This window comes from Sciurus carolinensis, chromosome 6 (assembly GCF_902686445.1).
Source record: "Sciurus carolinensis chromosome 6, mSciCar1.2, whole genome shotgun sequence".
Taxonomy (NCBI): Eukaryota; Metazoa; Chordata; class Mammalia; order Rodentia; family Sciuridae; genus Sciurus; species Sciurus carolinensis.
In genome coordinates this window covers 137,483,945-137,510,368 of record NC_062218.1, presented here as the reverse complement: position 1 = coordinate 137,510,368, position 26,424 = coordinate 137,483,945, and the positions used below count along the sequence as shown (strand labels likewise).

The 26,424-nt window shown below is 40.9% G+C and overlaps 4 protein-coding genes across 8 annotated transcripts in view; 2 read left to right on the top strand and 2 right to left on the bottom strand.

Moving 5' to 3' along the window:
• Nucleotides 1-6,416: 6,416 nt before the first annotated feature.
• Nucleotides 6,417-12,296, bottom strand: Gdf9 (growth differentiation factor 9). 2 transcript variants are annotated; one of them, XM_047555834.1, is made up of 3 exons: nt 10,922-12,296; nt 9,140-9,335; nt 6,417-7,681 (listed from the first exon to the last, which is right to left on the bottom strand). In XM_047555834.1, the coding sequence occupies exons 1-3, from the start codon at nt 10,925-10,927 to the stop codon at nt 6,723-6,725; spliced, it is 1,161 nt and encodes a 386-aa protein (XP_047411790.1). In that variant the 5' UTR covers nt 10,928-12,296; the 3' UTR covers nt 6,417-6,722. The 2 variants fall into 2 exon arrangements, with proteins under 2 accessions (XP_047411790.1, XP_047411789.1); XM_047555833.1 differs by lacking the exon at nt 10,922-12,296 and having other exon boundaries at nt 9,140-9,979.
• On the top strand, nt 11,834-13,073 carry LOC124986976 (cytochrome b-c1 complex subunit 8). Of its 2 annotated transcripts, XM_047555835.1 has the most exons (3): nt 11,834-11,892; nt 12,047-12,213; nt 12,874-13,073. In XM_047555835.1, exons 2-3 carry the CDS (start codon nt 12,060-12,062, stop codon nt 12,966-12,968), a joined length of 249 nt encoding a protein of 82 aa, XP_047411791.1. In that variant the 5' UTR covers nt 11,834-11,892; nt 12,047-12,059; the 3' UTR covers nt 12,969-13,073. The 2 variants fall into 2 exon arrangements, with proteins under 2 accessions (XP_047411791.1, XP_047411793.1); XM_047555837.1 differs by lacking the exon at nt 11,834-11,892 and having other exon boundaries at nt 11,909-12,213.
• Nucleotides 13,074-18,177: 5,104 nt separating this feature from the next.
• Leap2 (liver enriched antimicrobial peptide 2) lies at nt 18,178-19,244 on the top strand. The gene is made up of 3 exons (XM_047555040.1): nt 18,178-18,328; nt 18,527-18,666; nt 18,962-19,244. The coding sequence occupies exons 1-3, from the start codon at nt 18,191-18,193 to the stop codon at nt 18,996-18,998; spliced, it is 315 nt and encodes a 104-aa protein (XP_047410996.1). The 5' UTR covers nt 18,178-18,190; the 3' UTR covers nt 18,999-19,244.
• A 770-nt stretch (nt 19,245-20,014) lies between these two features.
• The window catches only part of Aff4 (ALF transcription elongation factor 4), an 82,505-nt gene continuing 76,095 nt past the window's right edge, over nt 20,015-26,424 (bottom strand). For all 3 annotated transcript variants that reach the window (XM_047555038.1, XM_047555037.1, XM_047555039.1), the window contains one exon: nt 20,015-25,974. In XM_047555038.1, coding sequence (XP_047410994.1) covers nt 25,847-25,974 — 128 coding nt within the window. In that variant the 3' untranslated portion in view covers nt 20,015-25,846. The remainder of the gene's footprint in view (nt 25,975-26,424) is intronic.

Genomic DNA, 26,424 nt, shown 5'->3' with positions numbered 1-26,424 from the left:
AAATACCAAAGCTGAATGCATCTATTTAAGGCAGATGTCGCTTCATCCTTGAATTTCCAGATTTAAATCACTGCTGTCCTTTCCCATTCACTTTCTAAAGTGGCAGCTTTTATGAGAGTAACTGAAGTCGGTTTCATATGGAGATGGTAGCTGGGAGACTAGTATGCCCTCCTCCATTGTGTATAGGAGAATCTTTGAAGTTGAAATTTAGTAGATATATCAGCCCTGATAGCAACACTGTCTTATGAATGAAACAAGATTCACAAATACATTCTTTAAAAAATGTAATGATAGCTCAAGATATCATTAATCAGCTGTGTATCAAAACAATATGCCAAAAGGCTTAATTTTAGAACTTACCTGTAGAAAAACCGTTGTTTTTCTGTTCCTAAAGTTTGGCATCAAACGACTTCATGCCACATTGTATATTCAATACAGAACTAAGCCATGCAAAAAAACAAAAATTGGGGGTAGTGGTACATGCCTTTAGTTCTAGCTACTCAGGAGGTTAAGGCAGGGAATCACTTGAGCACGAGTTCAAGGCCAGCTGAGCAACATAGCAAGACTAGGTCTCAAAAACAAACAAACCACACACAAATACACAAATAGTGAAATAAAATCCCCTCTTCCCACAAAACAATCAGTTATGGTAGTTGGAATGATGAGGAATCGAGCAAATCAACATATATTCATTCCATGTGGTCCATTTGAAAGCAGCCATATTTAAGGGAGGTTACCCTCAATTAAATCCTATTGCACATTATCACCATTATCCATGCTCTTTTCTGTTTGATTTTTTTTTTTTCTTTTTGTGGTACCATGGATTGAACCCAGGGGTACTCTACTACTGAGTTATATCCCCAAACTACTTTGGTACTGGACATTGAACGCAGGGGCACTTAACCTACTTCTGAACTACATCCCCAGGCCACTTTTTGTATTTTATTTAGAGACAGGGCCTCATTAAGTTGCTGAGGTTGGTTTTGAACTTGCAATCTTGCCTCAGCCTCCCAAGCTGCTGGGATTACAGGTGTGCACCACTCCCAAACTTTTTATTTTATATTTATTTTTAGGGTCTTGCTAAGTTGCCAGGGTTAGCCTCCAACTTGTGATGCTCCTTCCTCAGCCTCCTGAGTAGCTGGAATTACAAGCAGGCTCCAGATAATTCTTAAGTATAATAGATGACAAAATCTTTGAAACATCAATTATGCAAAAATGAAATTAAGAAAATTCCAAGGGAGGTTGAGGTGGGAGTTTGGGAGTTTGAGACCAACCTGGGCAATAAAGTAGACCTCATCTTAAAAAGGAAAATATTTCATGCACGATAGCATTATCAAAAATAAAGTACTGGGCTGGGGATATAGCTCACTTGGTAGAGTGCTTGCCTTCCATGCACAAGACCCTGGGTTCAAGCCCCAGCACCACAAAAAATTAAATTTTTTTTAAAAATTACTTAAAGCTCCGTAAGGTGGTACATGCTTATACTCCCAGCTACTGGGGAAGTTGAGGCAGGAGGATTACTAGTTCACGGTCAGCCTCAGGAACTTAGTGAGACCGTAGCCCAAAATTTAAAAAAAAAAAAAGGACTGGGTAGCTCAGCATACAGCACCTGGCTTGTGTTCCTATACTACAAAATAAAAATTTAAAAACTACTTAATGGTTTAACAGGGGCTGGGGTGTAGCTCAGTGGTAGAGTAAGCACATGTAAGGCACTGGGTTTGATCCTCAGCACCGCATAAAAATAAAGGTGTTGTGTCCATCTACAACTAAAAATTTTTAAAAAGAATGATTTAACAAAATATACTCTGGAAACTAAAATTTAAGCATGATGTAAATAAACAAATCCTATATTAGAAGATTTAACATTAAAATGGAAACCAGGCCAGGTGTGATGGTCCATGCCTGTAATCCCAGCAATTTGGGAGGCTGATGTAGGAGGATCACAAGTTCAAGGCCAGTCTCAGCAATTTAGTGAGAGCCTGTCTCAGAATAAAATAATAAAAAGGGCTGGGGATGTAGCTCATTGATCAAGTGCCCCTTGGTTCTGTAATCAATAGTGGGAAAAAAAAAAAACAAACACTAAGATAGTAATCCCCAAACTAATCTACAGAATTTATTCAAAGGAGTTTTTTGGTCCCCACCCAGTCTGAAGGTCCAAGGATTCAAACAAACCGAAGTCCTTGCGCATGCTAGGTGAGCACTCTCCAAGGGGAGCTATCTCTTCAGCTTGTAATCTGTAGATTTTAAATAACCCCTCGCAAAATCCAAGATGACTTCTTTGCGGAAATTGACAGGCAGATTTTGAAATGTATATATATAAATATATATTTCTTAAAAATAGTACTGGGACAATTAGATATCTACAGGCAAGAGAATAAAGTTGATCTTTACCTCACACCATACATAAAAATTAATCAAAATTAGAAACCAAACAAAAGCTAAAATTGTAAAACTCAGAAAACATAGGTAAAAATATCACATTGGATTTGGCAATGATTTCTTACTTATGACTCCAAAAAACACAGGCCAAATGGAAATAGGTAAATTGAACTTGAACAAAATTGGAAACTAAAAAAAATTTTTCTTGTAGTTGTAGAAAGAATGCCTTTATTTTTATGTGGTGCTGAGGATCCAACCCAGTACCTCACACATGCTAGGCAAGTGCTATGCTACTGAGCTACAGCCCCAGGCCCAAAATTGAAATTTTTTGTGCAAAGAACTACAGAAACCACAGAATATGAGAAAATATGTCATATATCATAAGGTATTAATCTTCAAAAAATATAAAGAATTCTTAAAACTCAAATGGATTTTAAAATGTAAAAATCTGAACAGACATTTCTCTAAGAAAAACCACAAATGGCCAGTAAGCACATGAAAAATACTCATTTGATTTGCAGGGAAATGCAAATCAAAACCCCAATGAGATACCACTTCACACCCTTTGGGGTAATTTTAAAATTTTATTTAAAAAAATAGCAAGTGCTGGCTATAAGGTGGAGGAGTTGGAGTCCTGGGGCATTGCTGATAAAGTAAAATAACAGCTATAATATAAAGCTGCTCCCCACCCTGTACACTGCAGTCATTTCTCTGCCTCCCAGCTTACAACCTAGCTTGTCATTCTGTGAACATCCTAGTTAGCTATTGGTTCATCAGTCAGCTTGCAAGTATCCTTCTCCGTTATTGGTCCCATTAGCCTGCAGAATTTGTGGGCTTAAGGATAGCTCCCCCGTCATTTTTCTCTCCTCCTCTTTTTCATGCTCTCTCCTCCTGGTTTTCACTCTTTTGCACGAGCTCTTTTCCTCTCATTTTCTCTTACCCTGCAGGGAGACACTCTTCCTGTTTGCTTAATAAACTCTTATGTGAGTTCCCGTGTCTGGAGCGGTTTCTGGGTTCTTACAACAACCACTTTAGGGGCTGGGGAGATAGCTCAGTGGGTAGTGCTTGCCTTATAAGCACAAGGCCCTGGGTTCGATCCCCAACACCCCAAAAAAAAAAAAAAAACCACTTTAGAAAATAGTATACTGTTTTTAAAAAAATTAAAGAACTTTTTGAAAAATAATCGTCAGTTTCATTTCTAGGACTAGATCCAAAAGAACTGAAATCAGAGGGCTGGTGATGTAACTCGATGGTAAGAGTGCTTACCTAGCACATATAAGGATCTGGGTTTGATCCCTAGCATGGCAACAAACCTGAGAGCAGACACTATAACAGATATTTTTATACTAATGTTTATAGCATTATTCATAATAGCTGGAACAATCCAAGTGTCAATGAATAATCAAAATGTGATACAAATCTATACACATGTTACTTAGCCTAGCTGGGTACAGTGGTGCTTGCTTATAATCCCAGCAGATCTGGAGGCTGAGGCAGGACGATTACAAGTTCAAAGCCAGCCTCAGTAACTTAGCAAGGCCCTAAGCAATTTAGTGAGACCCTGTCTCAAGAAATTAGAGGGCTAGGGATGTGGTTCAGTGGTTAAGTGTCCCTGGGTTCAATCCCTGGTACCAAAAAAAGTTTGGTTTGATGAAAAGGTTCTAGAGATAGTGGGTGTTCAGACAACAGTGTGAATGTACATAATGCCACTAAATTGTGCACTTAATTGCTAAAAATGGTAAAATTTTATCATATTTTACATTAAAAAAAGTTAAAAGACAACTTGGGAGAAAATATTTGGAAATCATGTCTGATAAGGGGCTTATATCTAGAACATATAAGAACTCATAATAACAAAAATACAAAGAATTCAGTTAAAAAATAGGCAAGGAGCTGAGTGCAGCAGTGCTTGCCTGTAATCCCAGGAATTGAAGAGGCTGAGGCAGGAGTTCAAGGTCAGTTTGGGTAATTTATTGAGAACATGTTTCAAAATAAATGAAAGTTCTGGGGATATAACTCAGTGGGTAAGAGACCCTGAATTCAACCCCCAGTGTGGGAGGCAGGTTGGAGAAAACAATGTGCAAGGGAGCTAAATAGACATTTCTTCAAAGACATACAAATGGCTGATAGGCACATGAAAACATGCTCAATGTCATTAGTCACCAGGCGAGTGCAAATTAAAACCACAGGGAAGTGCCATTTCACATACCCTTGGATGGCTAGAATCAAAAACGTCAAATGTTAACAGGACTGAGAAATCAGAACCCTCCTGCACTGTTGGTGGGAATATAAAATGGTGCAGTTGCTTTGGGAAACAGTCCAGCAGTTCCTTAAGCGATTACACAGTTACTATGTGACCAAGAAATTTCACTCCTGGGTATATGCCCAAGATAAATTAAAATATGAACTTATATCATTATGCTTAACAGCCAGAAAATGAAAGCTCAAATATCAATAAATGGATAAACAAAACTTGGTATCGTCAAATAAATATTTTGTCATTAGAAAACGAAGTACTGATACATGCTGCAATGTGACCCTTAAAAACATGCAAAAATAAAGAAGCCAATCACAGAAGACCACATTGTGAGATTCATTCCACGCATGTGAAAGTGCAGAATCTAGAGAGACAGGTTGGGGTTGCTTAGGGCGAGGAGTCAGGCAGGACAGGGAACAGGGGTAGATAGCTAAGGGATACAGTTTCTTTTCGAAGTGATAAAAACGGTACTAAGATTAACAATGGTGATGGCATCCCATGTGTGAATATACTACAAACTACCTAGTTGTACACTTTAAATGGGTAAATCAGAGTATGAGAATTACATCTAATCAAGCTAAAAACAAGCACCAAGAAAAGATCATTTACTGGAGTGAAAAGTACTTCTTGCATCTAGAAGTTACTTTTGATTTGTAGATTCGTGCTTTAGAAACTAAAATATGTCACTACATTAGTCCTATCTTTGCTCTTAAAATAGGAGACAATGAAAACCACAAAAAGCCAGGTACAGTGGCACACGCTTGTAATCCCAGCAGCTATGGAGGCTGAGGCAGGAGGATCACAAGTTCAAAGCCTCAGAAATTTAGCAAAGTCCTGTCTCTAAATGTCTCAGTGGTTGAGTGACCCTGGTTTCAATCCCTAGTACATTAAAAAACAAAACCACCCCCACAAAAGCCATTGGATCCACATAGAGCCTGCTCAGTAATAAGACCGTCACTGCCAGCTTAGTTTAGTGGAAACCACACTAAATTCACCTGTAAAAAAGTCAGTGGGGGTGGATGAGGGAAATAGGCAAAAAGCAAATGAAAAACATCAACCAAACTTCTTGGCTTCCTTCCGGAGGTCAGAAGGTCTTTTGTTGTTGTTTTTGTTTTGTTTTTTTTTTGGTTTTTGTTACCAGGGATTGAACCCAGGAGCACTTAACCACAGAGCCACATTCCAAGCCCTTTTTAATGTTTTATTAGAGACAGGGTTTCGATGAGTTTCTTGGGAGCCTCACTAAATTGCTGGAGCTGGCTTTGAACTCTCAATCCTCCTGCCTCAGCCTCCCAAGTCACTGGGATTACAGGTGTGCGCCACTATGCCCAGCTACAAAAGTTTTATATAAAGAAAATATATTTTTAAATCTTGAACATAGCTTTTCTTGGAACAATCTGTAAGACAATTTCCCTTAAATGAATGGGACAAATGTTACATGGTTTAATGTGACTCACTTGATTTATATACACCAGTTAGTGAACAGAATTAGTGTATTATACACCAATCACACTAAGACAACAGAAAAGGTTCTGCTGCATACTCTAATCCTAGAGAATCATACTTTACCAGGATTCAGAGAGGTTAGCCTCCCTTTTACTCTGGGGTGGGGGTGGAAAAGCCAAAGTTGAGCCAACACCAGTTTTTTTTAGACATGCTTCCTCTCTCTCCATCATATAAAAATAATCTGTATTTAATAAAACACACACAACTTATGCCATTGACAGGAATTTATTCTTCCATTATTATAATACTAAAGCTTTGAATTATCTATGGCTGCGATTCCATTAGATTCATGCTAATTTAGAATTTTTTTCCATCAAAAACAAAACTCTTGTGAAAAAAAAAATGATCATGGAAAAAAAACTAAATCTCTCCAAAGTAATTACATTTAAGTTTGGAAATTAAAGGCTAAGTAGGAACAACTGACCTTATCCCTTCAGACAGACAGATGCCCCAGAATGGCTAACCTGCGAATGCTCCTCCTCCTATGATGTGTTATGACACATAGCCTTCTCCTAAAAGCAGAGAGACGCTCAGTACTTACTTTGCTAAATAGGCTCAAGGTTTTCATTTAGGGGACCGTTTGTTAACGGCAGGTGCATTTGGTAGCTACCATATCTTCATACTCTTTGTAAGCGATTGAGCCATCAGGCTCAATGGTCAAAACACTCAGGGGGCTGTATTTGGCAGGTACACATGATGGTCTTGGCACTGAGGAGTCGAGCCTCTCACAGATGATGTTTTGCACCATGGTGTGAACTGGAGAGCCATACCGATGCCCAACTGCCCTTGGACATTCTCCTTTACAAAACCGAGGGTTGTATCTGTGAGGGGCCACAATCCAGTTGTCCCACTTGAGCTGACTAAAGCTAAGTCTAAAGTCATGGAGCTCACACTCATTTTGGGGGAAAAAAAACTGTTTGAAGTATTCACTCAGGTTGAAGGAAGCTGGTACCAGTGGCTCCTTCAATTGAGAGGTGACAGTTTCCCGACCTTTCCGGTGGCTGGCAGATCTCCCACCCTTGACAGTCTCTTCTCCCATGGGATAGGCAGCCACATTCCTCTCCTGGTCAGGACCCTGTGAAGACCTTTGACGCTGAAGGGAATACCACCTGTGATACGCCTGAGCACTTGTGTCGTTCAGATATAAGATCAGTGAGGGGGGCAGGAGAAGAGGCATGGTAAAGGGTCCATCCTGAGCTGAAGGGTGCTGCAGCTGGTCTTTTGTGCAGGTAAAATTGACAGACATGTGAATATTTCTCTCACTGGAAGTCACTAGAGGCTGGAGGAGTTGGGTCACATCAATCTCAATCCGCTTGTGATTCTTTCTAAGTTTGAACTGTGAATTAAAGGTCAATGAATAGGGAGCTCTAGGGAGAGTCTTGCTAGAAGTTGGTTCTTTCATCACCAGGTTGCACCAACATTTAACGGTAGAGGAAGGAGAAACTGAGCTGTTGAAAGTGTACAGCAAGACAGATTTGAGTAAGTGTTCAACAGCAGTAACACGATCCAGATTAAACCACAGGTCCACGGACGGAAAGATTCCTGGAAAAAAAAGAAAAACGATCCACCAGTAAGTAGTGCTTTTACAAATCTAGGAAGTTAAGTCTAGGAATTGTACTAGTAATATGCAACTCCCTTTCCCCAGCATTTCCTCAAGCCTCAAAAACAATGAGGAGCTAAAAAAATTTTTTTTAAAGTATAGAAAAGGGGCTGGGGAGATAGCTCAGTTGGTAGAGGGCTTGCCTTGTAAGCACAAGGCCCTGGGTTCGATCCCCAGCACCCCCAAAAAAATAAATAAATAAATAAATAAATAAAAGTATAGAAAAGGTAATTGGTACCATAACTAATTCCCAACAACCAACCCTGGATATTTTATTTCCAGAATGTCAGAACAGTTTTGATGGTGAATTAAAGCAACAGGGAATCATTACATTCTGAAGTTCCAGTGTTAATTTGCTCCAAACAAATAAGCTAATAAGTAGTATTTTTCTATTGGAGACGCTCTATAGGGAAAAATCATAATAATTTAAAACACTCATCAGCCTTGTTAAGTAAGCCCCAGTGAATGAAATCAATTAAAACTACTCAACTGCCCAGTTAATTTAGCTCGCTTGAGATTGAAAACAAATGGAGGCTCTCATGCCTCTAGAGTGAAATGAGATTTGGAGGGCTTTAAACAGCCACAACTGTCCTGTTTGGTTAGAATGTTTTTTTTTTACATCATGAGTTAGTGAACGTACTTTTTTAAAGACACCAAATTGCTCCAATTGTTGACTAACACTTTGGTGTTTTGTTTTTGCAGTGCTAGGGATGGAACCCAAGGCCTCACACATCTAAATGAGTACTCTACCAATGAGCTATATTCCCCACCCCTGACACTTTGTTCAAGACCTACTATACCAGATGGGGACTTAGCTTCCCCTCACAGAAAGTGGCAAACAAGGAACTATTCTGTTTGACACAGCACATACTGAGTATATCAAATGTAGGCACATTTCCAACAAAATAGAAACAGATGCTAAGCTTCTCCAGCACTTTCCTCAGCCTTCAAAGCCATTAGGTCTCTTTCAGCACTAAAATCCTCTCAGATTAGTCCACATTAACCAATGACAGCATTAGAAAGAAAAAATACAATCAAGTATCAAATTTGTTTCGATTGGATATTGAGTATCATGCAAAATAAAGCCCAATTCAAGAAGCAAAACCCAACAGGGCAGAGAGGGGCAGGGCTGTAATCTCAGCTACTCTGGAGGCTGAGGCAGGAGGATTACAAGTTTGAGGCCAGCATGGGCAACTTAGTGAGACCCTGTCTCAAAAATGAAAAATAAAAGGACTAGGATGTAGCTTAGTAGCAGAGCACTTGCCTAGCATGTACAAGTCTCTGGGTTCAATCACGTCTCTCAGACACACAGCTCAACTCCTGTCTGTAATGGAAATGCAGACACTTCTAAGCTTCTAACCTCTTCCCTCCACCCAGTTAAGTAATCTGCTTTTACACACCTGTCACTTGGTGTCCAGGAGCCTGTTTGTGCAGGGAACTGGGGGTGAAGAGCCGAACGGTGTTGTAATGGTGACTTCTATGGGATTTGGGAATCCCCTCCTTCGTAGCATATGTCTTATAGAGCTTCTTCATGTAGTGCAAAGCTCTGGAGTCTGGCTGCAGCCTAGGGGCCTCACCTCGCCCATCAGACAGGACCTTGAAAAGAGGGGAAAGGAGGCCAGAGCTGTGTGGCCCATCTATAGGTTGCAGTACAGACCAAGGTTCTGCCTCAGATTCCAACTCAGCATTAGCTGCAATCTGAGCTTCTCCCCTAGAAGCCTGAGAACCAAGACTAACATGAAAACACAGCCAGGCAAAACAGCAAAACCAAATGAGAGATTCGCTGTAAAGCGCCATGGCTTGGGAGAACTAACAAGGAAAACATCTCCCCATACCAGTCTTCTTCCTAAAGATCAGGAAACCCTAGCTTAGTCTCTTAAATAAATTTTAGGTGTGTGGGTGGACTAACATCACTTCCATAATCAGGCCTCAAGGATCCCTAGCTGAAGATAATTCTTATCAGCTCTATACCAATCAGCTGATAAGATCCTAGTTATCCAATTTGTCCTCATTAGGTACAGGTTGACTTGATTATTTCCTCTCTCTTGCCCCTGGAATTTACTTGAAATCTGCTAGGTTACTGTTATACAAATGGACTAGCTATGGAGCTGAAAGTCTAAGAGAAACTGAAGAATTATCTTAAAATAAAAACTTTTTTTTTAAGAGAAATTAGGATTCTTAAAATGTTCTTAGGTGCCTGTCGAAACTCCCAAGGCATGTAGATACTCAGATCTGTTGGAATGCAATTTGTGATATTGGGTTTACTCTTCTCAACTCAGTCTCACCAGTTCTCCCACTTCCAGGTGCTTAGAATTAGTATTTTTTTTTTTAATAACTGAGTGTTGAATGGAGGGTGAGAGCAAATCACAATTGGCATAGAAATTCCAAAGAACAGGAAACTGTTAGGTTGCTCAGTCCTCCTTAGTGACTTAGTATAGGGCTTGTACTTGGTATATTGCAGGGGGCTTGCAATGTGTTTTAAAAGAGGACACAGCCTTTAACTGTGATGTGTTTTGTTTTTGGTACTGGAGATTGAACCCAGGAACACTACCATTGAGCTACATTCCCCCAGCACTTCATTTATGTATTTTTAATTTTTGAGACACCAAATTACTAAGGCTGGCTTTGAACTTGCAGTCCTCCTGTCTAAGCCTCCTGAGTCATCAAGAGTGTGCCACCATGTCCAGTTTCTTAACTAGTATTAAAATATATCACCTTGATGTCCTTACTTTGTCACATTTATCTCAAAAGATTTTTGTTGAAAGGTTTTGAGGTGTTTGCAAGTGCAATTAAACGAATGCTTTCTTATTAATCACCCAAATGGTGGTAGAATTCAGCACAGTGTTTTTGTCCTTAACTGTTCTAAGTATTTATGCACCTGCTTTGGAGCTGAGACCAGATTAGATATTACTTTTTAGAAAAACGAGGTAAAAACTTTTCATCGTGAAAAGTTGAAATGAGGGGCAACCCAGCACCACCTACAAGGAGGCTACCTGCTTGAGAAAAATTAACCCACGTTTATAGTACAAGATAAATAACCAGTCTGTGCAGCGCCTAGACTGGTAAAGCTGAGGTACTTTTGCAAAGTTCACTGCCTGCCAAGACTGGCTGGGTTCTAAAATACATCCAAACTGTTGAAGGGGAATTTAGTTCCAGATTCCATATGGCTACCAATCATTTACCGACATTCTGCACCGAGGAGAAATCAAGGAGCCATACAAGACAACAGGATCAATAGGCAGAATTCACTTCAGGGAAAACACAGTAACACCTCAGGCTCCCTGGAGTAGAAAGAATTTGGGCATCTTGACATTCCCCGCCCCTCGATCAAACCATCTGGAGGAGGCTGGCTGCTGCGGAGGAGGCGTCCTTTTGCCCTCCTACCCGGACTAACAGCGCTCGTCAACTGCTTGACGATTATTTGATGACTTTAGTGGCTGAACTTGAGGAAACGGTAGTATTGTATCTTGGAAAAGCCTACAGCCTACTAATGGATTCTAAGGCACAGATTACCAGGAGAAGCTCTAGAGTTTGTACTGGCATAGCTGATGGTCTGAAAATAGCCGAGCCCCTTTTTAGCTTCGGGACAAAACCACATAAAATCTGCATTAGGCTGCCGCGGGGTGGCCGCGCCTCAGGGGCGCTCTGGGCCATCGAGGCCCGCGAGGTCAGCTGCTACCCCCACCCCACCTTTTAAAATCATTTATTATTGTCGTTATTATTTTGTGGTGCTGGCCAAGTCACCCAAGGCCTCGCGCATGCTAGGCAAGTACTCTACCACCGAGCTACATCCCCAGCCCTGGCGCCTTTTTTCCCCTTTGTGTCTGCCCTATCCCCGCAGCACCCGGCCGCTCCCTGCCTGGAGCTCCATAGAAAGGCCCAGGACTAACTGTGAGCGCCTCCCGGGGGTCATCTGGTCCCAGACGTACAGCACTAAGCCCCACCCCCAGACCCAGGCAGCACCCCCCCAGACCCGGCACTGGCCACCCGGCCTGGCCACGTCTCTTTAGAACCGGGGGCAACAGCGTCTTCCCCTGGGAACAAAGGAAAAATGGTATCTCCCGGAAGTGACTTCACGGCCTCCTGGAGCCGCTTCCGATCCCGCCGGAAGTGACGCTCGGAGATCACTGGGTCAGAGTCCGTGGAGGTTGAGGTGACCCGGCTGCGGGAGTGAACCGTGGGAGGGTCGGGCGCCGCCTGGGCTGGGGGAGGCTAAGGCGTTCCGGGGAGGGCTTGGAGTCGGGGATCCCAGCCTGTCGCGCGTCCCCAGGCTGAGCCAAGGTCCTGTTTGCCGTCGGTCCTTGCAGAGCCGCCGCAACAATGGGCCGAGAGTTTGGGAATCTGACGCGGATGCGACATGTGATCACCTACAGCTTGTCGCCCTTCGAGCAGCGCGCCTTCCCGCACTTTTTCACCAAGGGCATCCCCAACGTGTTGCGCCGCACTCAGGCGTCCATCCTTCGCGTGGTGCCGCGTGAGTGCCCGGGCCTGGCGGCTGGGGGCTGGACTGCCATTCACCGCAGTAGGCATTGCGGGTGCCTTTAGTGAGCCGGCACTCTACCGTGCACACCTTTCTCATTGAATATTTTTGGCAACCCTTATCTAGTCATGTCATCTTGAAATAACTGGCCAAAGGTCACTTGAGTGACTCCAACGTCTTCCCTTGAGATCATCTTTATCCACCTCTTATCAGTGACGAAGTGTCTCATGTTAAATGTGCGGCAGATAGTGCTGACAATTGCATGACATCGTGAACCCCTGAAGTGTATACCTTAAAATAGTGACGCTTGTTACGTGAATTTCACCTCAAATTATCCCTAAAATTTTTCGTTTAATGTGCAGCAGGGGAGACTTGGGAAAGATTTGGTGCTAAATCTTTCTGGGTGGTCCACTTTTGGTTTCCTGTAAAATGGGTGTGTAAGTTAACCTTTCTTGATCCTCCAGTTTAAAAGTCTTAAAAACGAAAAGATAAGTGGTAAAGCAACCTTGGGTTCAATCCCCAAATCCACCCCCCCCCCAAAATTTCTACAAGTTAGAGCACCAGGAGGGTGGAATCTGCTGGAAATCAGAAGAGAGAGGAAGTAGACCTTTGTTTTATGTGCTCACTGTTTACTCTCACTTTTGATTTTTAAAGCATTTGTAGTGTTTTATCTTGTCTACACCTGGGGGAACCAGGAATTTGAGAAGTCCAAGAGGAAGAATCCAGCTGCCTTTGAAAATGACAAGTGAGCAACTCATCTGGATAATGGTTTTCCACCTGTGAAAGACCCTTCTCTGGGAGAGGCATCTGTATTATAGTGTCTGGAAGACACAATAAACTCACTGTAGACTGCACTGTTGTGACATTGTTTCTGTGCGCAGAATCCTTAGTGTGTCTGCTAATATTCAAGTTCATGAAGCTCTCCTCCTCAGCATTGGTCCTTAATAGTTTTGGTGGACGTGGACTCACCTCTTGTTTTATAATCTACAAGAAAGTAGCTTTAGCTGTCCTCTGGTTAACCAGGCATGAGCTGTGGGGATTGTTGGTTCTTGGCCCTATGTACCCATTATAAACATGAAGTAACTATTGTAATTACTGTGTCAGCTACTCTTAGCAACACAAATGAACTTGACAACCTTTGAACACAAACTTCACAACAATCTTTGAATTAAGTATTTTTATACTTATTTTGCAGTTGAGAAAACACATAGGTTAAATAATTTGCCCAAAATTATACAGCAGTGAATGGTGAAATATGGCACCAGTCTGTACTCTCAAAACTTACAGTCTGATGTGGCGGCTCATGCCTATAATCCCAGTAACTTTGGAGGCTGGGACAGGAGGATGGAAAGTTCGAGGCCAGCCTTGGCAACTTAGACCCTGTCTCAAACCAAACAGAAAACAGCTGGGGTTGTGGCTCAGTGGTAGAGTGCTTGCCTAGCACATATGAGGCACTGGATTCAATCCTTAGCACTACATAAAAATAAAGGTGTCTGTGTACAACCTGAAAAACAAAACAAAACAAAAAACACTTATACAACCCTTCCTCAGGCAGGCCTTCCTTAGTGTGAGGGGAAGTCAGCTATAAAAGGAGGGGATAAAGTAATCAATGAACTATGACTGTCTTTGAGCCACAGAGACAACTTTTTTTTTTTTTTTTTTTTTTTGGCAGTGGTTGCTAGGGATTGAACCTAGGGCCTATGTGCTTGCCTTGCCTATCAACTGAGCCATATCCCCAGCCGAAGCCAACAATTTTTTAACCCTCTGTGAGCTATAAAGTCTTTTTATAGAAAAAGTCTCCCCATTCTGGAGCCTTGAATTACCTTTTTGGTAGAATAAGGTGCCATTTTCCCTTCACCAAGAGATGGTAGAGTAGATGTGTCTGGCAGTTTCATGCTTCTGGCCCCATACCTTGGTTTTAGAATCTTCTAAGGACACTTCCTGCTAGTCTGAAGCAACTTCGACAATCTGGCTCAGCTTCTGACTCAGGCTGTTTTTCCTTTTTCAAATGAGTGCTGTTGCCCTTAGCCAAAATTAGGAACAATAAGAAACAGGTAAATTGCATTGATTATGAGGCAGGATATGGGAATGTCTGTCTTGGGTCTATACCCTTAAACTACCACTGTGTGATAACAGGCAAGAAACCTCCGTTTTTGTTTTTGTTTTTGTACTGGGGATTAAACCTAGGAGTGCATTCCCACAGAGCTGCTACATCCCCATCCCAAGTTACTGGGATCACGGGTGTGCACCACCATACCGGGTGAAACCTGCATTTTTTGAGCATTAAGTTTCTCACCTGTAAGGAATCAGTTAAAGTCCTAGGGTTGTGATACTGGTGAAATGAGTGATATATGTGTGCATAGACTTAACAGGGCAGCTATTTGAGGAAAACTCTTGCCCCACCCCCCTTTCCCTCCACATGTTCCGTTTTCCTGCTTGGCTCTTTGTTCAGATTTTGTTCCCAGATCTTGCTGCCAGGCCTTGCAACATACTTGGGGTCATAGAAAATCTGATGAAAACTGTGAGCCTGAGGAGGTGTGAGTGCACCCATCCTTCCCTTGTATCATTCTGGAGGCAGGGGGAGATAACTGCCTTGACAGGCTGTCTTCCTCCCTCTAAAAACCCAGGGCTGTGTTCTCCACCATTGAGCTGCCCGCCCCCCAACCCCCTCCCTCTGCTTTTGGCCCCAAGCTTCCTAGGGGATGGCCACTCTATTCCATCTTCCCAGCCGTGTTTTACTCTTAGCATTATTTTTTTCTGGTTCTTTTGACTCCTTGGTAGATACCATAAACAATCAAATTTAGCTCTTCTCAGCTTACACCAGGCACTGAACTTGTGGTCTGAATCCATTTTATCCCAAGAGTGCTCTCCTGAGAGGAACCTGTTCTAAGTCCACTGATGTACTAAGATTCTGCTTTAAGCCTGTGTCTTTCCAAAGGCTCCCCTCTCTAAACTTGTATGAATCTCCCATGTGTGGTGGGGGTGCTAAGGTGTATGTGAGATGTGTTAAGTTGTAGCTCAGTGCTTCTTTCTCTATACACTGTGGGATCTGGGATCACTCTAGGGACTATTCATAGAAATTCACAAAGGAGAACTTAAAAGTCCTTTAAGGAAGAACAGCTGCTGTAGGTCTCAGTGCTTAAGACCCAAGAACTTGGATCTTCTAGTCCTAGGTGTGGCTTTTTAACCTGCTATGGCAAAACCTCTTACTCCATTTAACCTATCCTTTCCCATATGCTTCTGCCCCTACTGGGCTTTTATCTACAGGTTTCTGTCTGGTGAAGGAAGTTCTCCAACATAGTGTCCAAGATGCAGGCCTACCAAGTGCAGGCCCAGAAGTCTGCCACTGCCAGCCGGCTACAAAGCAAATGCACTTTGACCCTTTGTTGAAATTTTACCTAGAAAAGTTTTTCCATTTCAGTCTTTCATCTTTTATTAGGCACTCCTGCTTAGGGACAACAAAAAAGTTTCCAATTACTGCCAAGCCCTAATGATCTCCTCTCTCCACCTGGAATATATTTCAGACAGCTGCTCATGTGTCTACACCCTCTTTCTCCCATTTCATCCTAGGCACTTACCTCAGAAGCAGAAAGTCCCTGGGAGTTGTATCCAGAGCGACCAAGCTCTCAACTATCAAACCTGTTTCAGTCTCATTTTCTTGTAAATTAATCATTTGAATCTCCAAATATCACTGTTCCAGAGGCCTGAGATCTATTCTCATCTCAAGAGACTAAATCCAAAAGGGGAAGCGCTGGCCTGTAGAGGGTCAGGTGCTCACGGAACTGAGGCTCTGGTCTCCCAGCCACGCATTCTTTCTCCTTATGGCTAAAATTGTCAACAGTTGCTGAGGGCTTTCTACTGGAGGAAGGAGTTTCATTCAGCAAAATACCTGATTGCAGAGAGCCCATGAATTTTTCAACTTTCAGGAATAGTCTTCAGTCTCTCAAGGTATGGGACTGACTGAGGGTAACTGCTGTCAATACAGCTAAGTGCTGTATTGATTCTTGCTCCATATTTAGTTTAAAACAACAGGTTGGACATGTTGAAATTATTCTTTGAGCAGTTTTTCCTTCTAAAGAACATACCTAACAGTTCTTTGGAGAAGTGGATTGGCAAGGAAGATAGAGGTTTGAGTCCCAAATGTTTCAGCAGTGCTTTTGCTCCCATGAGGATGACTCCTCCTTTTTCCTACACGCAGGGGGCTGAGGGCTTCCAGTTCTTTCCTTTACTTTGGGGTTGGCTTTAGAAATCAACACAAAAGGCTAGTTTGACTTTGCTTGGAGTACAGAAAGGCAGAAGTGGAGACAGGTGCAGTGGCACATGCCTGTAATCCCAGTGACTCAGGAGGTAGAAGTATCACAAGTTTGAGACCAGTCTTAGTAACTTAGCAAGGTCTAAACAACTTAGACACTGTCTCAATATAAAAAAATTAAAATGTCTGGGGATATAGCTCAGTGCTAAAGCACCCCTGGGTTCAATCCCCAGTACCCACCCACTTCCCAAAAAAGGCAGAAATGCAGGACTAGGAGAACCCGTGTTGGATGGGTTGCTTGTCACTGGAAGCTGGGTAAGGGGAGGCTGGCACTGAGCCCATGGACCCAACTGGTTCTAGGACATCACGTTGCTGAGTCTTTTGCTTATCTAATCGAATTTGTGTTCTTACTCAATGTTCACTAGGCCACCACAGAGCCTCTCCCCAACCCTGTAAAGGTTCCTACTTAGTCCTGTATCTGAGGTCATCATGTTCAACTTCAGGGATAAAGGAGGGAGCAGTTTATTAGTCTTGAATTTGTAGGACTGATTAGTTGGGTTTGGTATATGTCTATTTCTCAAAGGTATCTAATGCTTAAGCAGCAGTGTCCCCCTTTAGTCCTAGCTCCATGGTCCCAAGAAAACGAACCAGTACAGTTCTGTGGAGTCACACCCCACTCTATGCCATTTTTTGAGGTTCATCATACCATCCTCTTCTCCCTTGGCAAGAAGCACCCTCTTATTTGCATGGTTGCAGGAGAGGTGAGCATGCCCTGTCATGTAGCCATACTACCACTGGTTTACATATGTGTCCTCTCTTGATCCGGACACCTGCAGTGATTCCTGTTAATGTTTTGGGCTTTGAAGTTTTCCTGGCCTTGTTTCTGCTGCCCTCAGGCTGCTAGAAGGAAACGCTCTGCTAAGACCCCAATGACTGGGAAAGAGGCCCATAATTCAATGACATTTACACAATCTCTCACAGATTTAAGGTGCTCCTGTTACCTCCCCATTCTTAGCTCCTTAAAAACAAAAACAAAACCAATCTATAATCATTTATTCAATTCACCCATGGTTCCTATGCTAGTTCTCACTGCTCTTTCCCTGAAGCAGGTAGAACAGGTTTTAAATTCTCAATAGCTGGATCTTCCCAGATGGAAATGAGCCGGTATAGATATTAGGGTAACAATCCATCCAGCTGGGAGCTCTGGGGCATTGTAGTAGACTTTGCTGAAATCTCCTTCCACAGAAGAGAGACCCTGGCCATATCTAATTGCCCGTACACAACAGTGTACAAGGCTGAAAGAGGTCATCATTTCTGACGACTTTACTATTAGAATTGTATTTTGATTAGTGATCTCATTGAGCTATTTTTAGGGTTTTTTTTGGGGGGGGGCATACAGGGGTTGAACCCAGCACTTCACACATGCTTAGCACATGCTCCAGTGTGTTGAACTATTTTAGAACAGAAATGTGGTCAGATTCCTGGTCTCCCTCAAAGGTTTCACGTGGCTTTCAAACAGGAGGAGCAATTCTAACTTTTGCTATAATGGGTGAAAGGGTCCAGGCCAGCAATACAATCACTCTCAAAGTCCAGATGAGGGATCAGTAAATACAATGTGCCTGAAAGGTAGCCCTTGAGCACATTCCTCTGGTAGACATTAACTTATTAAGTTGATCCTGACTACAAATATAAACTTTGCTCCTATCTCACCTGGCAACCATGAAGGCAGATGTCAAGTCTATAAAAGGAAGTGGGAACGGTCTCTGGCTTTTAGTCTCCAACATCCTCTCCTCTGCCAAGATGTGGCACCTCAAACTCCTTGCGGTACTCATGATCTGCCTGCTGCTGTTGGGCCAGGTAAGGAAAGAAGGAAACCTGTGTATGTGTGTGGACATGATGCCTGCAGTAGTGAAATTTAAGTGAATCCTGACAGCCAGACTTGGTTTTAAGGAATGGTTCCTGCTTAGTCTCAGGTATCTGGGAATGACCTTTCTTCCAAGGAATGCAGCAGCTGTAAACTTCCCTACTTGAGGTGAATTTGTCTTTGCTCTACAGGTAGATGGCTCCCCAATATCAGAACTGAGTGCAGGAAAGAGACGGCCACGGAGAATGACTCCCTTTTGGAGAGGGGTATCCCTCAGGCCCATTGGAGCCTCCTGCCGGGATGACTCTGAGTGTATCACAAGGCTCTGCAGGTACTCTGCAAACCTGGGTGAGGGCTGGGCCAGAGGGCCCTGGGAAACCGGGCAGAAATAAGATCAGGACACGCAAAGGTCTAAGAATAAAGCTGGGATGCAAAAGTCCCTGGGCTGAGGCTGTGAGCCCCATGGAGAATCTTTCAGGAGTTCAGAACAACTCAAGCACCATTAAAAGGAGTGGTGCCTTTTCTGAGACTGGAGAGATCAAGCAAAGACAAGGGAAAGGCAGCAGATGCAGGCCCTGGGTACACCGATTCTAAGAATCTAAAAACTCATCTTTTCTTCCCCCTAGAAAAAGACGCTGTTCCCTAAGTGTGGCCCAAGAATGACATACATGCCAGGGGAAGAAAAGACAGCAGTCACCTCCAACAATGCTCCGTTCTATGGAATATTGATTAACTGCATTTGGGCTGGAGATACAAAAGTGAAGCAATTTTGTGTTTTTAATATTTAAAGACAGATGTATGCTTTCAATTGGTCTCCATTTCTTCTTAGAACGCTGAGATGTGGATAAGTTTATCTGTCAGTTTAGAGTTTATTTTTCTATGGATACTATTAAATGTCTCAAATTGGAATTCTGGCAGTCTGAAATCAAACTTGAAGGATTCATTTGGCACAGTACAGAAAAAAACCAAAAACAAGCATTGTCGAATAATGACCTATTAACTTCTCTACCTGAAAGTGTGGGGAGATTTTACAGTTTTCCAAGAATCTAATTATGAACACACTGCAGGTTAAAGGCAAAAATTTAACAATAGCTATGCAGTCAGTCTTGGCAAGTTTCTAAGTTGTGGTCCTGGATCCCAGCCTCCATCCATGTAAAGAACTTTTTTTAAAATATTTTTTTTTAGTTGTAGATGGACACAATACCTTTATTTTATTTACTTATGTTTTTAACATGGTGCTGAGGATCGAACCCAGTGTGCCTCACACACGCTAGGCAAGTACTCTACCACTGAGCTACAACTCCAGCCTATAAAGAACTCTTTAGTGAGGTATCAAGATAAGCAAGGCCAGCACTTGCCACCTGATGATGTGTACGTTTATGAGTCTCTGAACATGAAGCAGAACTGAAAGAAAAACTTAAGTTTAATAAGAAAATAAAAGCCTAGGTGACTGAAAACATCAAAAAGGAACTGAGATTTCTGATTAGGGCGGGGCATTTGTGATCATTGCACAAGGAACCAGGCCAGCAAATTCAGAATTTCTGTAATCAGAAAATGTGACCTGTGTGTGTGTGTGTGTTGTGGGGCGGTGGTGCCAGACTTTAATAGTACTGGACCCTAAAATACAAAATAGCAATTGTGTGAATAGGGCAAAGTAAGAGCTGAAAAAGTCTAAAGTGCACAGTGTTTATAAACTTTAATACAGAAAATCTATTTGATATTTATTAAACTTAGTTTCTCCAGCTATGGTTTGGCATTATACAAAGCATCTTAATGACACAGTTAAAAAGATTTTTACAAATTGAAATGTGATACCCTTGTCTCCAAATATTTTAATTGCCATAAATTTGTTTAAAAATACACATTAAACGCATGTTTGACACTCTAAACTTTCTATAATCTCAATACCACAAAATACATATAATATACTATACAGATGTGGAAAAATCTAGTTAGTATATAATACTTTGCTCACCATTAACAGCTTTATTATGTGAAATGCACATACTGACTTAGAAATCCAAGCTTTGAGCTCCAAAGTACCTCTGAAATTTTAATGTATTGCAACAAATAAAAATCACAGTATATAATTGAAATTTTGGTTGAAAATGTCAGATGCCTAAATATTTTGGATAAAAGAAATGTAAAACAACGATTTGGATCATGTACAAAACAAAGGCATCCTATTAGTCACTAACAGTACCTTTCTGCAGAATTAACAGGCTTGTAATTTATCAACGGACATTACCTCCCCTTCAAAACCCTCCCCAAATATCAAACCGTTATTTACCAAATAATTTTAATTTCAAATAAGATAAAGGATTTCAATAAATATATAAGCATTTCCATCCTCCATATACAAAATTTCTAAAATCATTCAAAACGGAGGCTATGTAGAAATTTCCCTAACTGTGCTTACCAACAACCCCATATCTGGCCCTCACAGGTGGTGCCTTCCCAGGCACTGCCAACAGGGCCAGCTCTGTTGGTGAGCCCTTGCCCCCACCCCACCCCCACCCCAGTACTGTTGAATGCTCATGTCGATGATTTGCCAGATGTGTGCATAAAGTTGTCAAATGGGGACACTTCTTGAACAGCAACAACAAACTCAACAATATGGATACTTATGGCATTGGTTTGAAAGGCAGCATTTTCAAATTGGTATTTTCCAGATAGGAACATAGCAGGTAGAAAATTCCAATGGTTAAAAGCTGAAAAGAAACCACATGGAAGTAGAAAAAAAGTAAAAAACAAATATCACTAGAATTTCTGGGTGGGAGTGTTCCCCTGCTCATTTTGGAGAGCTTTTCTTGGTTTTGCTTTAAAGAATGGTCATTTATGCTTAGCTGAGCAATGGTGGCAAGGAGAGGCCCATGATGACATTCCTGAAAACCAATTTCTTTACAAGACTACTCAGGCTGCTATTTTATGATGCTTAAACACCTACATTACTTACTTGGTTGAGACCTAGCAGAATGTTTTACTCTGTGACCAAATTTCATTAAAAGAAGAGACTTAGCTATTTCTACTCCCTTTGTGGGAGACAGCAAGTGCTTTTCTTTTTTTCTTTTAGTGGTGGTGTGCCGGGGATTTAACTCAGGGACACTTAGAACCACTAAGCCAAATCCCCAGCCCTATTTTGTATTTGATTTAGAGACAGGGTCTCACTGAGTTGCTTAGCACCTCACTTTGGCTGAGGCTGGCTATGAACTCACAATTCTCTTATGTCAGCCTCCTGAGCCACTGGGATTCCAGGCACAGGCCACCACGCCCAGTAAGTAGCAAGTGCTTTTTAATTAACCATCAGGTTTATGTGAATAGGAGCTAGGTAGACCAGCATTCCTTTATTAACTTACAACAACCTACTGCCTGTGACTTGCAGCTTGGTTTTCAGAATCTAGAAGGCTAAATTAATTTCTCCATTACTCACAACTTATTTGGCCTCTTGTCTCTGCATTTTCAAGCCACTGAACGACTTCTACTGATTTTATTGAACAACAACCTCAGTTGTGCAACATAATTGGGGAAAAATAAAAAAGCCTGCCTCTCCAACACATTGATACATGAAGTTGAAATGGAATCTGTTTCCACGTAACTAAGGAATATAAGTTATAGGAGTCTGTATGGACTTGAAATGTCCTGGCTCACCAAGTTACTTAGTTTTTGTTTTTTTTTTTTTTCCCCCTTTTTAAAGCATCATCATAATCTGCCTAAAACATTCATCCCCAGATGTTCCTGGGACCCACACAGAAACTCCTATAAATCAAGATACATAATGAAGTCATTTTGTTTAATTAGCTACTGGAAAATCAAAATTCTTCCCACCCTGTAAGAGCCCTATTACACTACAGAAGGGCTGAAATATATTTTAAAAGTTAATTTACTACAAATCATAGCAATTAAGTTTTAACAATCTAAAGGAATACACATTGCACTCTTGAACATTAATATTCAAGGTGTCAACAACAAAGTGTCTTAGATCAATTTAATAAATAATGTGGAAATAGTTGCACTAAGCTAAAATACTAAACACACACATTTTTGACAAACTAATTTCATGTTTTCATACATACATACATATATATAAAGTGTGTATGTGTACATAATTTTAAGAGCCAAGTTATACCCTCATACCTGGAGAGTGCACAGCATGCCCCTCCTCTATACCACTAGACATAACTGATGGGAGCAACTGCCGGCTGCTCAGAAACACCACCAAGTACTTGGCCTCTGGAGCCAGAACTTTCACTGACAACAGCTGCCTTCTGTAGGCTCTTGCTTCACAATGCAAGCTCATTCATTAAAAGTTAATGTACCAAAGTTTCTGCCATTAAATACAAAATGATCTGTCTGATCTAGCTGATTAAAACCTTTAATGAAAAGAAACAAACAACAATTAAAAAACAGTGAAATCTACTAAAGCCACAAGTGTGTCATTCAAAGTGCAGCCCAGATGCCTAGTGCAAGAGCTCCCCAGAAACATAGGCAAGCATGGGCACGTGCACACATTACTCTAAATTCCTTTTATATTGGAGAATTAAAATCAATGGTGGTCAATCTTCTCTGCTCTTCAGCAGCTATAGCTGTAAATTTATCTGAAGTATTCACTGCTTATAAAGTAACTTCTTGGCTCCTTGCCTAGAAAAAGGTGGCACTGAAGCAAGGAAAGGGCTAGATGCTTTCCAGCCAGACTGGTCCCTGGGTTGGGCAAGCTCGAATCACCTGAAGGGGATACAGCCCAGCCTAGCCCAGGCAAGGCTACTGTGACAACTTCATCCTCTACAACCAGTCTGTTGGTCACCTGTAGAGTGTTCAATGGTGTAGGCTGTTGCCTCCTGGCATTACAGGTGTGGTCTTAAAGAGCAGTCAAGAGTAATTTTCAAAATAGTTGCTATTTCTATAACTATATATTAAGCAAAAGTCTCAGACTAAGTTTGTTTTTAGCCGCTTGTCAAATTCAGTATTAAATGATTAGAAAACACTGAGGACACCTCACCTACTGTGGAGGGAGGAATGATCACCTGTAAAGGAGTCCAAAGTATGTGCTAGAGCAGATGACACAGAACATTTGAGATGACTGAGGAGGAGGAGTGGTGTTTCCTCAGACTACGACATTAAAAATTCAATTATTTAGGATCGGACTTTGATCCACTGCCCATTAACCAACTAGTGGGGAAAAAACCCTCCACATGAAAAGCTTGAACAAGTCATTCTCCAAGAATTAACAGTTTTAAAGAGAGAACATCTTACAGCAGCACCATAAAACACATAGGAAACTCTACTTTAAGAAAACATCAGTGTGACCCCAGAAATGCTCCTGCTGCCTTTCAGGACACACAAGAGACTAGAATGCACTGGAACTTAAGAGATGCCCCACTGGCTGTTGTTGCTGAAGTCAAAAAGCCCAGAGGATACTTGTTCCACTTCTAAGACATCACTGCAAATTAAGGAATCAGAGTCAGAGAAATCAGAGGAAGATAAAATATACATATACTTGATTAACATCAGTTATTTCTGACTAAATAACTATCACAATGGCTAAGAAGTTGTCCTTAAGGAAAACTATTCCTAGAACACACTAAGATTAAATCAGAAAGGTACCAGAGGCAATTTTTCCAAGGGAAAAAGTTAAATTCAACATAATTCATAATCTCAATCTTCAGGGATATGTAAAAATAACTTGAGGTACAAAACAGTTAAGAAGCTCTATAAATATGAGGCCACAGGACAATGAAAGTTCACTAACTTCAGAAATAAATGTAAGGGAGACCCAAATAGAGGATTCACTGCACCACTGGACTGGGAGATTTCCTTCTTTCCCCTTTCCCATTTCAAGCCTCAGCAATCATCTACAAATAGTAGGGCAAGCTTTCCCATCCCCAACCCCAATTTGAACATTTGTTTTTGGAATAAGGAGGGCAAAACATTTCTTGAAGCAGCATTCCCAACTGGTTAGACTAAGTCATGTACCAAAGTATTAGCTTTTCTGAATTAATCTTTTTATGTCCCTAAAGAAAGTTTTAAAATGAAAGAATTCAACATTATTACTATAGAGGACCAACCACGTGTGGACAATCTGGTCCTAGTGTAAAACTTCATCTGTAAACAATTCATAGAGTCTTCATTTAAAAGTAAGATTTAAGGCACACCAGACATGATAGGGGCAGTAAAAACAAAGTATAGAGGGTATATCTCTCATCCTTGACTCCTATATGCACCTTGTAGGGAAAGGAACATTGATATACAATTCTTACAGAGCTGGCTTCTTCAGCTCTATCTCAGCTCTCCTCCCCTTTCCAAGAGAGCTCACGTTGAACCAAGTTAGGTGGCACTTTTCTAGTATAAATTTTCTGATCCTATCAGAAACATACATCAGTGATGAGGGCCTTTAAAAAGGAGAAATTCATTATCTCTATACCAGGTATTAGAACCATAACTTGTATAGCAAAAGCACACACACTACAACTGTAGGCCATTCCCACATCAGTCACCAATGCTCACTTCAGAGCATCACAATCTAGTATGGGGGGAAAATCTGCAAAGAGATTTTAACCTTCAAATACTATCAATTAAAGACACACAGGCAGAAAAACCCTCAGGAGTTGGATCATACTTTTAAAGAATAACTTAATCTGCTTCAATTGTATCAAAGAATTAGCAACAAAAAAGAATACATGGTTTTAATAAAATTCATAAAAGTTTTAAGATTGTCTTTTTATGAAACCCTTCAATATGATATGCTTCTCCTAGAAAGTTTGCCTGCTCTTTTTTAATGCATTAAATGCAATTTATAGTCACCTTGTGATTGCTGTAGTGTTATTAACATATTCACAGTTTTTGAAATAATGCATACCAAATCAGACACATTTCATTTTACATCCACATAGAACGCCATCTTCTCATATTTAAGTGACTTTTTGTGTTGTAGAAAGGTATGCTTAATACTAAGCATAAATTTTACAATAAAATTGTAGTTAAGATTTGAAATAATATCAGGTAGTAGGTATAGAAAGAACATGTTCCTATTTTAGATGAACCAACTCTTACTCATAGAAGAGCTACCACAAAAAGACAGTAGGTAACAAAGCTCCCAAAATATATAAATAAAAACACCTACATTAAGTTTATGCTAAATATTCAACAGAGTAATTTATAGGCAGAAATAACTAAGTTTTAAACAAGCCCCAGTCTGGGAACTTAAAAAAATTAAAATAAATAGAATTTCACTTGATTAGTTACGAATTGCAACTGGAATTTCAATCTTATTATAGATCACTAAAACCATCTTATCAATATGCTGCAGATTTAAAAGTATTTAAATAATTTTTCACATTGGGAATATTGAAGGGGTCAATTGATATGATGGCTTTGGGTTATAAACAACACATGAACCAAGGAGGAGAAAACCATTCCTCATTCTTAGTGTTGACTAAGGGGTATAATGGCAGTTTTCCTTCGTGATGTGACACAGTGTTGTGGAGAAAATCAGAGGCAACAAGAATGTGTTCAGTTCAAGATATCAACTTGGCATCCTGACGAAGCCAGTGCAGTCCCTGCCGGGTATAACGAGCTAGATCTGTCATGATGCTTGCATTAAAGATGAGTGGGCCCATTACTTTATCCAGTTCAGCAAAGAATTCTAGAAAACCAAAAACATTCATTAAATAATGCACATTCTTTGAATCACTGCTTTAAAATTGAGTCTAGACTATAAAACAGCATTCGCATGAATTCAAAAAAACACACCCTCCCACACTAAAAAAATGATTAGTCCACATTTTAGAATAAATCATCCTATATTCTTAACAGTTATACTGTTTCCTCAGTTATGCAACATTTTAAACAGAATGCATCAGGAATTGTTATTCATATATACAGAATACCACTGATGACAATTATAAATTGCTATATTATGCATTAAAATGAAGACTTAGTACTACACACACACACACATACACACAATGTACTATCTGATTATTCAAAACATTCTCTATGTGCCATTTTTGTGTAAGAAGGAAGTGACACCAAAAGGTATTCTTTGTATGTTTCCAATAATAGCTCCTGTGAGAAAATTATGATAGTCTGTATT